This window comes from Nycticebus coucang, chromosome 16 (assembly GCF_027406575.1).
Source record: "Nycticebus coucang isolate mNycCou1 chromosome 16, mNycCou1.pri, whole genome shotgun sequence".
In the NCBI taxonomy this organism is placed as follows: Eukaryota; Metazoa; Chordata; class Mammalia; order Primates; family Lorisidae; genus Nycticebus; species Nycticebus coucang.
Window position 1 is genome coordinate 79,104,294 of NC_069795.1, and position 15,126 is coordinate 79,119,419.

General features: G+C 39.0%; 2 protein-coding genes across 6 annotated transcripts in view; one reads left to right on the forward strand and one right to left on the reverse strand.

Moving 5' to 3' along the window:
- Positions 1–15,126, forward strand: part of ATP13A3 (ATPase 13A3) — a 107,342-nt gene that overhangs the window by 81,506 nt on the left and 10,710 nt on the right. For all 5 annotated transcript variants that reach the window (XM_053565156.1, XM_053565160.1, XM_053565157.1 and 2 more), the window contains 3 exons: positions 1,718–1,905; positions 6,922–7,010; positions 14,538–14,618. In XM_053565156.1, coding sequence (XP_053421131.1) covers positions 1,718–1,905; positions 6,922–7,010; positions 14,538–14,618 — 358 coding nt within the window. The remainder of the gene's footprint in view (positions 1–1,717; positions 1,906–6,921; positions 7,011–14,537; positions 14,619–15,126) is intronic.
- Positions 10,035–10,600, reverse strand: LOC128567717 (transmembrane protein 138-like). The gene is given in 3 exon segments (XM_053565161.1): positions 10,035–10,117; positions 10,120–10,146; positions 10,149–10,600. Coding segments are annotated over 3 exon segments (405 nt in total). The 5' UTR covers positions 10,444–10,600.

A 15,126-nucleotide genomic window follows, 5' to 3' on the forward strand; every position in this document is an offset into this window, starting at 1 on the left:
TTTGTTTTATGGCAATACCTATTTGTAGGAACGTATTCAGATATGGTCCTAACAATCACTGCCAAGGTGGGGACTATAGACCAATTTTTTTTTTTTTGAGACAGAGCCTCACTATGTCACCCTCAGTAGAGTGATGTCTCATCACAGCTCACAGCAACCTCAAATTCTTAGGATTAAACAATTCTCTTGCCTCAGCCTCCCAAGTAGCTGTGACTACAGGTGCCTGCCACAACACCCAGCTATTTTTTGTTGCAGTTGTCATTGTTGTTTGGCAAGCCTGGTCCAGGTTCGAACCTGCCAGCCCTGACGCATGTGTCTGGCACTCTAGCTGCTGAGCTACAGGTCCAAGCCTATAGACCAGTTTCTTAATTTGCTACTGAGCCTTGCTTTTCTTTCTTTTTTTTTTTTTTGTAGAGACAGAGTCTCACTGTACCACCCTCGGGTAGAGTGCCGTGGCGTCACACAGCTCACAGCAACCTCTACTCTTGGGCTTACGTGATTCTCCTGCCTCAGCCTCCCCAGCAGCTGGGACTACAGGCGCCCGCCACAACGCCTGGCTATTTTTTTTTTTTTTTTGTTGCAGTTTGGCCGGGGCTGGGCTTGAACCCGCCACCCTCGGCATATGGGGCCGGCGCCCTACTCACTGAGCCACAGGCGCCGCCCGAGCCTTGCTTTTCTTATCTGTAAAATGGGGAAGTTATTTTTATATATTAATTCCACCTCTCAGGCCTCTTCGAAACCCAGGGGCATTTGTGCTTTTAACTTTTCCTTCCTCAATTTAGGAAATGGCGCTTTTTTTTTTGAGACGAAGTCTTAGTTTGTCACCCTCAGTAGAGTGCTGTGGCATCACAGCTCATAGCAACCTCAAACTTTTGGGCTCAGGTGATCCTTTTACCTCAGCTTCCTAAGTAGCTGGTACTATAGGCACCTGCCACAATGCTTGACTTTTTTTTTTAAGAGATAGGGTCTCACTCTTGCTCAGTTTGGTCTTGAACTCCTGAGCTCAAGCTGTCTACCCTCCTTGGCCTCCAAGAGTGCTAAGGATTGGAAATGGCATTTTAAAACATAAAAAGGAAGAGGTGGAATTATCTTGAAACTCTCTCCAGAATTCATTTGTAGCAGATTAACATTTCATTACCACTTACACTTATAGTGGTTAATTTTTTAATGACCGATGTTGGGGACTTGTCATACTTAGTTCTGTGTAAGTCCAACCTGCCCATTTGAAGTATGGAGAGCCATAGTGGCAAAATACTGAGGCCAGATCAATGTAAAGTGCTTTTTTTATTTTTTAAACCCAAATGATCTTAGTCTCCATAATATATTACCTTGTGATGAGGCAGGTGGTGTCCACATTTATGTGTGAGGAAATAGGCTCAAAGAGAGTAAATACTGTTTCCTCAGCACTATAGAGTGATAGAGCTAAGGGCAAACCCATGGTCTGGTTACCTTCACTATACTAAAATTATTCAGGAAAACTAAGGGGTACCTGTTAACTATTTTTTACTTGATTATAATTTTTTAAGTGCAACGTTTGACTGAAGAGAAAACCCTTAATATTGTTCTACCTGTTTTATATCTCTCAAATTGATATTGAGTCTTTTGCTATAAACAGTACTTTATTATGATAGTGATTCAAGACAGTTAAGGTAAAACTCGTTGCTTTTGAGAAATTAGTATTGTTTACTAATGCAAAATTATTGTGTGTGTGTTCTAGTGCTTGTAATACAACAGGAGACCTATATTGGAATTCTTCACACTTATACAATGAAACTGAACTTGATGAACATAATATACAAAATTATGAAAATACCACAGTGTTTTTTATTTCCAGTTTTCAGTACCTCATAGTGGCAATTGCCTTTTCAAAAGGAAAACCCTTCAGGCAACCTTGCTACAAGAATTGTAAGTTTGGTATTTATTGTGATTTTCACCTTGCCTTCCCCCGTTATAACCCTTTAGAAGAGAAATGCTAAACATATTCTTACTATCCTTTACATAGTAAATTAAATCTTCACAGAAAGAACACACCTAATGATTTAGATGTTTACTGTCTTGTTTTGCTTTGACAGTTGCCACCCAGAATTTAAAATTAAAGTGACCAGGGCTAAACATTCCTGGTTTTCACATCCGCTTGCCTCTGGCCCCAACTTCTATTTCTATAATCCGTTTTGGAGGGAGTTAGAATTGGAAGCAGGAACAGAGGTTCTTCAGTTGGAACACTGGGCATTACATTTTCCTTCTAGGTGGTCTGTATAGCACTTGCTCTTGGTTTTAGACCAGTGCGCACCTCTAGAATTCTTCCTTTCTGTCATCTTTGAGGCACTGCAGAGTGGAGCATTGTGCCTGTCTGTACACGTATGTCCATGGCAGTAGCATACCGCATTTGGATGAAAATTAGTGTTTATGGGAAAAAAATCAGTTACATATATAGATTGCCAGGTTTTAAAAATTGGGGATACACTAATATATAGAACAAGTATTAGACTTTTGCAGTATCTTTGAGTGAATAGCAGTTATAAAATATGCCTCCTGAAAAATACAAAAGGACTGGTACAGCTGACATGTACATTTTGTTCATTTTAACCTCTTGTCTGTTTATCAGAGTGCATAAACAGTTCTTTGCTAGGACTTACCATTTGTTCTCTATTTATATACAGTGTATCAGTATAATGTATTAAATTGGTTTGGGGATTACTTTTGAAAATTAATCTCAGTTTTAGACATTTAAGGCATTCTTTCCAGAGTTTTTTGCTTACTATTGGTTCTATTTCATTCTGTTTATTTTTAGTACATTTTTTGAAAGATAGATGCTATTCTTTTTTTTTTTTTTTTTTCTCCTTCACATATCTTTTTTTGGGGAGGGGGGACAAGGTGTCACTGTGTTGCCCAGGTAGTGGCCTGATTGTAGCTCACTGTGACCTCCCTCAGCCTCCCAAGTACCTCAGTGGTTACACACCCATTTGCAGCTTTAGCTTAGTGCAGTTTTATTTTCTTATTTGACTGTGCTTTCATTTCAAAGGCCATGATGATACACGCTTAATTCTTATACGCTCTTATTTAATGAAATGTGATTTCTTGGAATTAAGCTTCATTTTTTCTTTTTTCGAGACAGAGTCTCACTTTGTCACCCTGGTAGAGTGATGTGCTGGCATAGCTCACAGGAATCCCAAATTCTTGGACTCAAGTGATTCTCTTGCTTCAGCCTCCCAAGTAACTGGGACTACAGGCGCCTACCATAGCATCTGGCTATTTTTAGAGATGGAGTCTTGCTCTGGCTCAGGCTGGTCTTGAACCTATGAGCTCAGGCAATCCACCTGCCTCAACCTCCCAGAGGTTTAGGTTTACAGGTGTGAGCCACCGTGCCCGGCCTTAGCTTCATTTTTTTTGCTGAAGTTTCTTGCTTGATTTCCCCAGTTTACTGCTTATGAAATCCAGTCCCTTTCTCTGTCTATGAAGCCATTATTAACGAATTGCCAAAATCTCTCCTATATAGGGCCTATGTATCATTTTCCTACTCATTTGCCATGATCAAAGTGGTTGAAACAGTTCAGATACCTAGAGGCAGTACAGATTAAAGTGGACTTCCCAAAGATAAGTGACTGAGTAAAGAGGGATGGATATAAAAATAGTAGAAATTTGTGGTTATAGGTCAGAGGCCCCAGTTATTGTTTGGGGAATGAACAAGAGAAGTATATATTAGGGATAAATATTGTGTGTGTATTAATTTTATATAAGGTTTTATTTCTGAGTCATTAAGAGAAATAATGAAGAAAATCTTTTATGGTGCCTGATTTTGGTGCTGTATTCTATCAACAAATCTTCGTTGGCATAAATTGTAGCATTATTAATAATAACTTGAGTTTACATACTGTTTTATATTTTGAATACTTAAAAATCTCTTTTCTGTGGGATCCTCATTATATCTTCGTTTTATAGATAAAATAGTTTGACTCTGAATGACTTGCTGAGGTTCAAATAGCTTTGTAGAATAACCAATCTAAAACTAAAAGAACAGTCTCCCCAGTCCATGGTCACCATCAACACAAAATTTGTTTTGATAGTTTTTTTTTTTTGTTTGTTTGTTTGTTTTTCTTGAAGCAGAGTCTAACTTTGTCACCCTTGGTAGAGTGCTGTGGTGTCATAGCTCACAGCAACCTCAAACTCAAGGTTCTCAAGTGATTCTGTTGCCTCAGCCTGCCAAATAGCTGGGACTACAGGCCCCCACCACAATGCCCAGCTACTTTTAGAGGTGGGTCTTGCTCTTGCTCAGGCTGGTCTTGAACCTGCGAGCTGAGATGATCCACCTGCTTCAGCCTCTGGATTGCTAGAATCATGTGATAGCTTTTTTTTTTTTTTTTTTAAAGACAGAGTCTCACTCCATGTCCTGTGTAAAGTGCTATGATGTCATAGCCTCAAACTCCTCATTTCAAGCCATCTTCCTGCCTCAGCTTCCCAAGTAGCTTGACTACAGGTGCCCACCACAACACCCACTTAGTTTTTCTGTTTTTAGTGGAGATGGGCTCTTGCTCGGGCTGGTCTTAAACTCCTGAGGTCAAGCAGTCCACCTGCCTCAGCCTCCTACGGTGCTAAGATTACAAGCATGAGCCACTCAGCCCACCTAGCCTGAGTCATTATTTTCCTGATAACATGGATATGTTAGGAACTGCATCTCAAATCTATTTTTTGCTATAGTAAAAATGCAATAGGATTTGAAAAGTATTCAATATGGGCTATTACTTTATTGAATGAGACCCTTTTTTCATTTTCCATGAGTCTCTGTGGCATTTGTATTCTGACCATTTCTTTTTATCCTTTTCACTTTTTTTTGAGACAGAGTCTCACTATGACTCCCTTGGTGGCATCACAGCTCACAGTAACCTCAGCCTCTTGAGCTTAAGCAATTCTCTTGCCTCTTGCCCCAGCTGGGACTACAGGTGCCTGCCACAACATCCAGCTATTTTTTTGTTACTGTTGTTGCAGTTGTATTTGTTGTTTTAGCCTGCCTGGGCCAGGTTAGAACCCTCCAGCCTCTGTCTATGTGGCCGTTGCCACCCCTCCTTTTCACGGTTTTGCCTTTTTTTATTTCTATATTTCTCTGCTTCCAAACACTTTTTCTTTCACTAATTCAATAACTACTTGAATGACTATATAACTTTTTTTTGTTTGTTTTGTTTTTTGTTTAGCAGGCCTGGGTTGGATTCGAACCCACCATCCCTGGTGCATGGGGCCGGTACTTTAACCACTGAGCTGTGGGCACCCAGCTAATGAATGACAATATAAGTTAATTACTATTTTTAGTTGCTGTGTTTATGAAATAGAATGCTACATTTCCTATTTATAATTTAGTTGAATTTTTAAAAATCTAGGAAAAAATTGCTTCTTACCCAGCCATGCATCCCAGGTTTTTTCATCCTGTTGGTTAGTGGCTCATGATGGAAAAGAATCCTCACTTTGGAATGAGTATAGTTAGTATAAATTTCATTCTAAGCTGCTAGAGCTACACATACACACATTATATACATAATTATATAAAATATGTATTAAAAAAGTACATATATTATGAACATATAAAAATAATGATATAGAATAATTTCTATAGAATAATCAGCCCATTCTTTTGCACTAACATATTAATAAAGTTTGTATTTACAAATAACTCCCACATTTAAAAATAGCTTTGAAACCCTTTCTTTACAGTCAGTAAAAATGACATCAACTTCTTTACCCAATCTGAAGACTTTATGAAAAGGTTTTGGTTAAAGATGCTCTTTAGTACAGTTTGAATTTGAAGCTGACTTCAAATAGGAACGTTTTTTTGAAACTGAGTCTTCCTCTGTTGCCTCAGGCTAGAGGGCTATGGCATCATAGCTCACAGCAACCTCCAACCCCTGGGCTCACGTAATCCTCTTGCCTCAGCCTCCCCAGTAGCTGGGACTAAAGGTACCTGCCATAGTACCATGGCTAGTTTTCCTATTTTTTTTTAGTAGAGACTGGGTCATGCTCTTGCTCAGGCTGGTCTTGAACTCCTGAGCTCAAGCAGTCCACCCACCTTGGCCTCCCAGAGTGCTAAGGTTATCCCCATAGGAACTTGTAAGTAAATGTTCAAACTAAAGAAAAATAGGGGAAAAGCATTTGGGACTACTAATACAATTAGAAAATTTCCAAGCGTCTGTTATGTCTTATAATTGTTTGTACACACTTAACAAAAGGGCCATGGGCAGGGAGTTTTATTTTTGGCTGAATCAAAGTGCTGCTGGATGGATTTGCCATTCCCAGCTACCATAGCAAGCCAAAAGATAGTCTACATTTAAAGTAGTAGATCAACTCAGTCTCTTAGCTTTTGGCCATCATTTTCTGTAGAAATATTTTCACAGACTAAATCTGTGAAAAAATGAGATTTACTTATCAGAAATGTATTTAAATTGAAGTTAGAATGCCTCTATTTAGGATTATGACATATACTGACAAATTTATTCAGCATTTTTACAATCAGTAATTGTCATTGAATGCAGTTTTAAAAGATAATCTCCTTTTTTCATACATAGCTTAGTCTCTTATTTGTGAATTGCATATTGGCTTGATTGTCTTACAAAGTAGCTATCTATCTGAGGGATATACAAACGTCCATAAAGTCTTTATCTTATCTTTTACTATTGATTATTTTCTGAAGAACTTCTAAGCTTAGAGCTTTAAATATCTATAACATCACATTGCTTACCTGAGTCTTTTGGGGGCCCTGAACAGTGTCTCATACTCTAAGAAACAGAGCCCACGCTTTATACTATGTATTTCATAACTTAAATGTTAAAAGCATTCAGAACCAAATTTAGGAATGATGGTATACCAGTTGTTATTGGATGCTTTTTCTTTTAAAGGAATCCCTAATTTATCCCTAATTTGTTTTACTTTCTTTTCCAGATTATTTTGTTGTATCTGTAATTATTTTATATGTTTTCGTGTTATTCATCATGTTGCATCCACTTGCCTCTGTTGACCAGGTTCTTCAGGTAAGGCATAAGCACCTCATTTATTACCTGTTACCTGATGGTTGGTAGTAACTGGGATAGCAGTAGTAAAATAGTAGTAATAGAAAGTGACACAGTATTACGTGAAATTCAACCAATTGAGACTTGTGGATGTCTTGAACAAGGATTTAAGATTTATCCCATTCCACTGCTTTTTTTATTACTGGGTAAAAAGACTAACTTGTCTACATTTTTCCCCCAGGATCTCTTTTTATATATTTTCTAAGATGCAGTTCTGTTAACTCAAAGATACTCTAAATAAAGAATAAAGAACATGATTTAAATTGCAGCTTTTATTGTATATACCTTTTCTCTCTTTGCCTCTGTTTCCATGCCCATTTCTCTATAAAGAAATTAAATGTCTCTCAGTCTTTAAAATCAAAGAAGCCATGATTCCTTTATCTCATTACTCTCTGTCCTTTACCAACCTACTTGTTGAGTTGTCTGCACATACTACCTCTTCACTGGCTACTTAGTTCTTCATTCATTTTTTTTCCTTTTTTTTTTTTTTGCAGTTTTTGGCTGGGGCTGGGTTTGAACCTGCCACCTCTGGCATATGGGGCCTGCGCCCTACTCCTTTGAACCACAGGTGCCGCCCAGTTCTTCATTCTTTTCATTCAAAGCTTTATGAATGGTGAAATATTTTGTTTTTCATACAAAAGTATATGCATACATACTTAAATTATTAAGCATATTACTAGTAAAAACACACACACACACAGAAAAAAAAAAAAAAATACCATGAGTCCATCATCCAACCTAAAAAACGATGACTTTACCTGAGCTTGAAGTCATTGACAAAAGGGGGGGAAAAACCCAATACACAGCCTTATCGATAAGGCACACCCAGGCACTTCCTTCAAACACCTCAAGGAAACCCCTATTCTGATTTTCCCATCATCCTCTCTCTTTTCACTGTACTTAATATGTATGTTTGAAGTCATGAAAGGTAGTTTTGCCTGCTTTTGAGCTTTTTGAAAATGCTATCTTGCTCTGTGTATTTTTCTGTGGGTTGTTTTTTTTCCATCAGCATTGTTTGTTGATACATGTATTTCGTTTTCACTGCTGTATCCTATTTCATTATAGGAATATACTAAATTTACTTCTCCATTCTCTGTTGGTAAATAATTGGGTTGTAGTAGTCTTTTCCTGTATTAATTGTATTGCTATGAATACTTTATTTTTTACCTCTCTCTTGGTGCATGGGAGTAAATAATGGTGTACCAAAGGAGTAGAGGTGGGAGCAGTTCATCCCAGGTCTGAAAAATGAGGAGGTATGGGGTGCTGTAGAGATTTTAAAAATAGTAGTTAAGCTTCCTAAATAAGGTATGGGGTTGAGCTGTGTTTCATGTTCATTGGTTGTTTTTATTTCTTCTGTGAGCTGCCTATTCATGCCCTTTGCACATTTTTTTCTGCTAGGATCTTATCGCTTTCTTACTTATTTTTAGGAGTTCTCAATGTATTTGGCTATCTTATATTGATAAATATTGTCTCCCAGTTTATGGCTTGTCTTTTTACTTTGTTTATAATATCTTTATTTAAAAAAAATTATAATTTTATAATAGTCGTATGTGATAATTTTTTTCTTTGGGTTTCTTTTGTCTTTGTTTGGCAGATTTGTCTATCTTAAAGTTATAAATGATATTCCTCTTTCACATTTAGTTTTTTTATCCCATTTGGAATTTTGTATATAGCTTTAGGATAGGTATCAAATTTTTTTCCCTTACGAACACCCGTTTGTTTCAGTGTTACTTAAGATCCCATCTTTTCCCATTGATCTTTGGTGATACCTTTTGTCCCTTATCAGTTTTCCACATATATGACTATTAGCCTGTTAGGGGTTCTATATTTTGTTCTTTAGATTTTTTGTGTGTGTGTGCTAGTACTTAATGGTCCAAACTGCTATATCTTGATAAGGAATCTTGATATGTAGTTGAACAGAATCCTTATTACCCCTATCTCACATTGTTGTCCATCATGACCTTTTTTGGCTGTTCTTCTTAAATTCCAAGTTTAGCTTGTCAAGTACCAAGAGGTAATCTTGGGTTTATTAGACTTATACTGAGTTTATTAAATTTAAAAGATAATTGATTAGTTTCCCTTTCCATGAAATCTCTTTCTATTTCTTTAAGTCTTCATGATTTATCTTTCAGTAAGTTTACTACTTTTCTTCCTAAAGGTTTTTGCACATTTTTTCTTTTTATATATTCTTAGAGTATTGGTTTTTTGTTCCCTTGACAAATGGTATGAATTTATATATGTATGTATGATACATGTATTTTTAGGGGAAAAATGGCACGAGAGAAAAAGATATCTATTTAAAATGATATTTTCTAATCTTTTCATGCTGGTATATTCAACGTGATTATTTTGGCTGTTCATCTAACATGGCCTTGTCAAACTTTATTCAGGCATACTTTAGGTTTTTCTAGCACTTTTTTGTTCAGACAGTTATATATAATTACAAAACATTTGTTTCTGACATTTCACAGTTCTTTTTTTTTTATGGAAAAAAATTTATTTCCTATTTATAAAATGTAAAAAAAGACTACCTCGGCTATAAAGTATAAATGTCTAAGGTGTGATCAGTCAGAAGCACATGGCTATCACTTGTCCCATCCTTCAGTCACTCGTTCTGGTACAAGGAAAGTGGGGGCTGGAGATCCTCCTGTCCCCGGCTAACTGAAAAGCTTCCTAAGGGTAAGAGCCACAGAGCCTGCTGTAAGAAAGAAAGGTCAGAGAGAATAAACAGTATGGAGCAGGAAGGGAAGGAAGTGGGTAGAACTGAGGTGAGAGGTGAGAGATGCATTATGTGTTGGAGTCTGTTAGGGAACACTGTAACTGGCAAGAGGCAGGATCTCCCTTCTTGAATGCTGAACGCAACTGGCCTGAGGCCTCCTAGGAAAATTCAGCTGCTTCCTGGTGCATAAGGACAAGCCTCCCAGCACAGCAGCAACGTAGCTTCTATCAGGAAGGAAAGACGTCCATCTGTGTGACAAGAAGAGGTCACCTTCGGACTTGCATAAACTCCTTACGCAGCCATAAAGAGTCCTGGTAGAAACGAGGGTCGCCCAGTCTCACAGCTGTCCATTGTAGAAGTAACAGTATAGCGCTGCCACATGACCCAAACATGAAGGGAGATGCTGAGAGCTAAGTACACAGCTGTTAGGATGATGGTCCCTTTGAACTTATGGAACAGGAGGTTGACCAGGCCAGCCTGGAAGAGGAAGGTGTTGAAGAACATGAAGAAAATGATGATGTTGAAGAGGATTGCAATATCCTGGATGATGAAAAGCACCAGCTGGATGACAGGAGCCATTCGAAGCAGCTCAGAGAAGGAATTGACAAAGAGGTCATAGGACAGTAGCAGGAACTGCAGGGAAAGCACCAGGCTGTAGTTACTGGTCTGGAGCATCTTCCTTTTGTTTTCTTGGGGCCCCAAGAGCACATTCCATAGTTCCCGAGAAAATAGTTCCCAGTTCTCTCCCCACCACCAAGGGAGTGGCTTCTAGTTCCTCTGAATCAGAGCTGTTTCCCTGCTCTAAGGAAAAGGCCTCCAAGACCCAACGTCAGTTGTCCACATTTCACAGTTCTTATATACCCTTTCTGTATTATTGATAGTTTTATATTTGTCTTATTCTTGACTCTAAAGGGAGTTTCAGTTTTGCACCAGTGAATATGTTTTTTGCTGTAGATTTCTAGCATATAGTCTTTATCAGGTTAAGGAAGTTTACTTCTATGGTGTAGTTATAATATGAATGGTTTTTAAATTTTATCTAGTGCTTTTCCTATAACTGTTCAATGGCCACATGGTTTTTCTTCCTGGAGAATATGGTGTATTATAGTTGACTAATGCTCACATATTGAACTAACTTTGCATTCATAGAGTAAGTCCAGTTTGGTCATGGTGCATTCTTTTATTTATTTATTCTTTTTTTTTTTTTTTCTTTTGAGACAGAGTCTCACCATGTCACCCTTAGTAGAGTGCTATGGCATCACAGCTTACAGCAACTTCAAACTCTTGGGCTCAAGCGATTCTCTTGCCTCAGCCTCCCCAGTAGCTGGGACTATAGGCACCTGCCACAGAGCTCGGCTATTATTCTGTTGCAGTTGTCGTTGTTTAGCAGGCCTCGGCTGGGCTCAAACCACCAGCTTTGGTGCATGTGGCTAGTGCTATAATCCCTGTGTTACAGGCGCCAAGCCATGGTGCATTCTTTTAAACCCTCTGGATTTGAGTTGCAATGACTTTGTTTGGGGTTTTCACCTCTGTTTCATGAATGTGTTCAGACTTAATTTTTTTTTTTCTTATGTGTTATTGACAGGCTTGGATGTGTGTGTTCCATATCTATTTTATGGAATGAGTATTCCGTTGCATAGACTTTATTTTTTATTTATTATTTTTTTTTTGTGGAGGCAGACTCTCACTTTATCACCTTCGGTAGAGTGCTGTGGCATCACACACAGCTCACAGCAACCTCCAATTCCTGGGCTTAGGCGATTCTCTAGCCTCAGCCTCCCAAGCAGCTGGGACTACAGGTGGCCGCCACAACGCCCAGCTATTTTTTTGTTGCAGTTTGGCCAGGGCCGGGGCCGGGTTTGAACCTGCCACCCTACCCACTGAGCCACAGGCACCGCCCCATTGCATGGACTTTTAAAACATTTGTTTAACTGGTCCTGTTTTGATGGATATTAGGTTGTTTCCAGTTATTGCTGTATAGACTATGCTATATTATAAATCTTTACACACTTTACGGACAAATGTATACTTAAAGGCTCAGTGTGCAGAAGTGGAATTATTTGGTCAAGGAGTATCTAGAATTTTTTCTTTTTTGAGACAGAGTCTCAATATATTGCCCTTCGTAGAGAGCTGTGGCATCACAGCTCACAGCAACCTCAAACTCTTGGGCTTAAGCAGTTCTGTTGCTTCAGCCTCCAAGCAGCTGGGACTACAGGTGCCAACACAACACCCAACTATTTTTTATTGCTGTTGTTTAGCTGGCCCAGGCCAGGTTCGAACCTGCCACCTTCAGTGTATGTGACTGGCACCGTAACCACTGTGCTATGGGTGCCGAGCCACCGGTGATAGTCTTAATAGCAGTGTGTGTGGCTATTTCCTTGTATGCTTGGTTGAGGGATTTAGATAAGCACTTTGAGAAAAGGAAGAAAATATTTATATTTCTCTCCCATTACACGTCTTCAGCTTCACAACTAAAATTGTTCTTGGAATAGTGATACATTCAACTCACTTCCCACACATTTGTCTGATAGTTTAGTAACTATCCCTGCAAATCTACTAAAACTGCCCTTACCAGGGCCATTGACAACCATTTTGTTGGTTAAGTCCAGTGGAATTGACTTCTTAGAAAAGTTTTTTCCCATTTTTACTTGTCTCTCCAGCAGTATTTGACCAGTTAGTCATGCCTCCATTTTTGAGATCCCTCCCCGGATTCTGTGATGCTCTCCTGGCCTATTCTTAGCCCTGTGAGGAGAATTCTCCACCGTGGCTCCAGTCCCTCTGCCTGTTCCTCAGATGTTAGCATTCCTCACATTTTTGTTCTTATCCTTGTCACTCTACAGTCAGGTGATCTCACCTGTAGTCATGGCTTCACCCTATAATTGTTGTTTGTTAAAAACTCAAATTAGGTCTCATTGCTGGGCTTTAGATCTGCATATCCCCTGACATACTGACTCTGAGCACTTGGTGTTCCTAAGTTCAGTATATCCAATGAACACTTGGGTGTTCCATCCAATAGTTGCGTCCATTTCAACATTTTTAAAACTAAACTCAGAATGTTCTCCCTCAACCCTGTTTCTACTCTGTTGCTTAGTACCACTCTTTATCTTAGTTGGAAGTGTTTGTGTTTGTGTGTGTGTGTGTGTGTGCGTGTGTCTATCCTTGTCTTTTCCTTCCTTTTCATAGTCAGCCAATTGTTATTTTCAGCATTCTTTGTCTGAATCTCTTTCTGTCTTTATTCCAGTCATATTTGCCAGTGCTCTGTTGCTATCGCTATAGTTCAGGATACCATCATCTCTTGCTTGGATCATTGTAACTGTCAGCTCCTCTCACACCCTTCTTACTGGAGCATTAGTCTTTTTCCTAAATCATATTAGATCATGCCCCTTCTTGCATCCATCCCAGTGTTCAGGTACCCAGTAAATACTTGCTAACTAAAAGAATGAGTGTATTAATGTTTTTTTTATGCTTTAGAAATTAATCAGATTTTAAAGTAAAAATTTAGGTTGTAGTTCTTAGTTTTCTTATGAATTTGTTTTTATTTATAATAATGTGAGTTTTTACCAACACTTCATTAGTAGAGTGGTACTTACCTTATTGTTTAAAGACAGGTTTTTCTCCAGGCACAGTGGCTCATGCCTGTAATCCTTACATGTTGGGAGGACATAGTGGGAGTTTGAGACCAGCCTGAACAACACAGAAAGACCCCATTCGTACCACAAAAATTTAAAAATTAGCTGGACGTGGTGCCCCTTTAATCTCAGCTACTCAGAAAGCTCAGGTGGGAGGATCACTTGAGCCTAGGAGTTTGAGGTTATAGTAAGCTATCTTTGGGGCCACTGAACTCTAACTTGAGCAGCAGGGTAAGGCCCTGTTTCCAAAAATGTTTAAAAAAATTTAAAAGATAGGTTTTCATGTGAAACATTAGGGACTTGTTAGAATTTTATGATCTATTAGAGCAGTGGTCCTCAACCTTCCTAACGCTGTAGTATATTTTCATTGTTAAAAGGGGTCCGTGACCCACAGGTTGAGAACCACTGTATTAGAGCATGGGCTTTTGAGTCTGACTAGGACTTTTCCCTAAGCTCAGCCACTTAATATTTTCTTTAACCTTGAGTTAAACTTTGAGTTTTATCATTTGAAAAGTGGATGGATACAATATATATACTAGAACCTGTGTAAGTTGACCACCCAAGGGACTGTAACAAACTGATCAACACGTGGAGGTGGTCACCATAGGGAACTAGATCTTACTGCATGTGCTGCGTGTCCAGTCTGTGAAAATTAGGTCAGCTGGTTCGGCTCCTGTGGCTCTAGCTGCTAAGGCACCAGCCATATACACCTGAACTGGCAGGTTCGAATCCAGCCCGGGCCTGCCAAACAACAATGACGGCTGCAACCAAAACATAGCCAGGCATTGTGGTGGGTGCCCATAGTCCCAGCTACTTGGGAGGCGGAGGCAAGAAAATCGCTTCAGCCCAGGAGTTGGAGGTTGCTGTGAGCTGTGATGCCATGGCACTCTACCCAGGGTAACAGCTTGAGGCTCTGTCTCCCAAAAACAAAAGAAAAGTAGGTCAGCTGACGGAGGTGGTCACTGTAGGGAGGAGGTCAACTGTGGAGATTTTACTGTACTTTGTGGCATTGTTGAGGATTAAATAGATAATGTGTGTGAGAAGAGTTTATATATAATAGGAATTCAGTACATTTGGTTATAGTGCTATAATATCAACTACATACAACAATTCTAACTTCAGATTTTTTTTTTTGTCTTACAGATAGTGTGTGTACCATATCAGTGGCGTGTAACTATGCTCATCATTGTCCTTGTCAATGCCCTTGTGTCTATCATGGTGGAGGTAAGCCCTTGAGATTGTCAAATGGCTGGCTGCCTTGTGGACTTGAGATTCTTGGGTAGTTGTAAATGAGAGAAGAGAACGGGTGACATTATGGAAGCTTACTAGCTCTTGGTTTCATTTTAGGCAGATTTATTTCACCTTCTCTTCTGACCTTTTCCATGAACTGACAGTAGTCATATTAAGGAATTTGACTTAGCTGCACTCATGCAGATAGGAGAAAATAAGCAGTGAGACAGCAAAAATTAGTAATGAGTAGTGATGGGCAGCCCATGAACTGATGAACTAGTGGCTGTGAAGTCAGAGTGGGCAAGTCCCATTTATGCTCTGTGACGTACATTAAAATCCCCATTTATGAAAGGAAATGGTAGAAGCACTTTCTCCAGGAAATATAGTGAATATTAATAACAGGAGAGTTTATTGAAAGTATAAATAGTGGCCATTAGGACTTACAGTTTCAGCATTGGTTTCTGGAACTTCCTCCTTGGTACTTACTTATGACGTGACCTCT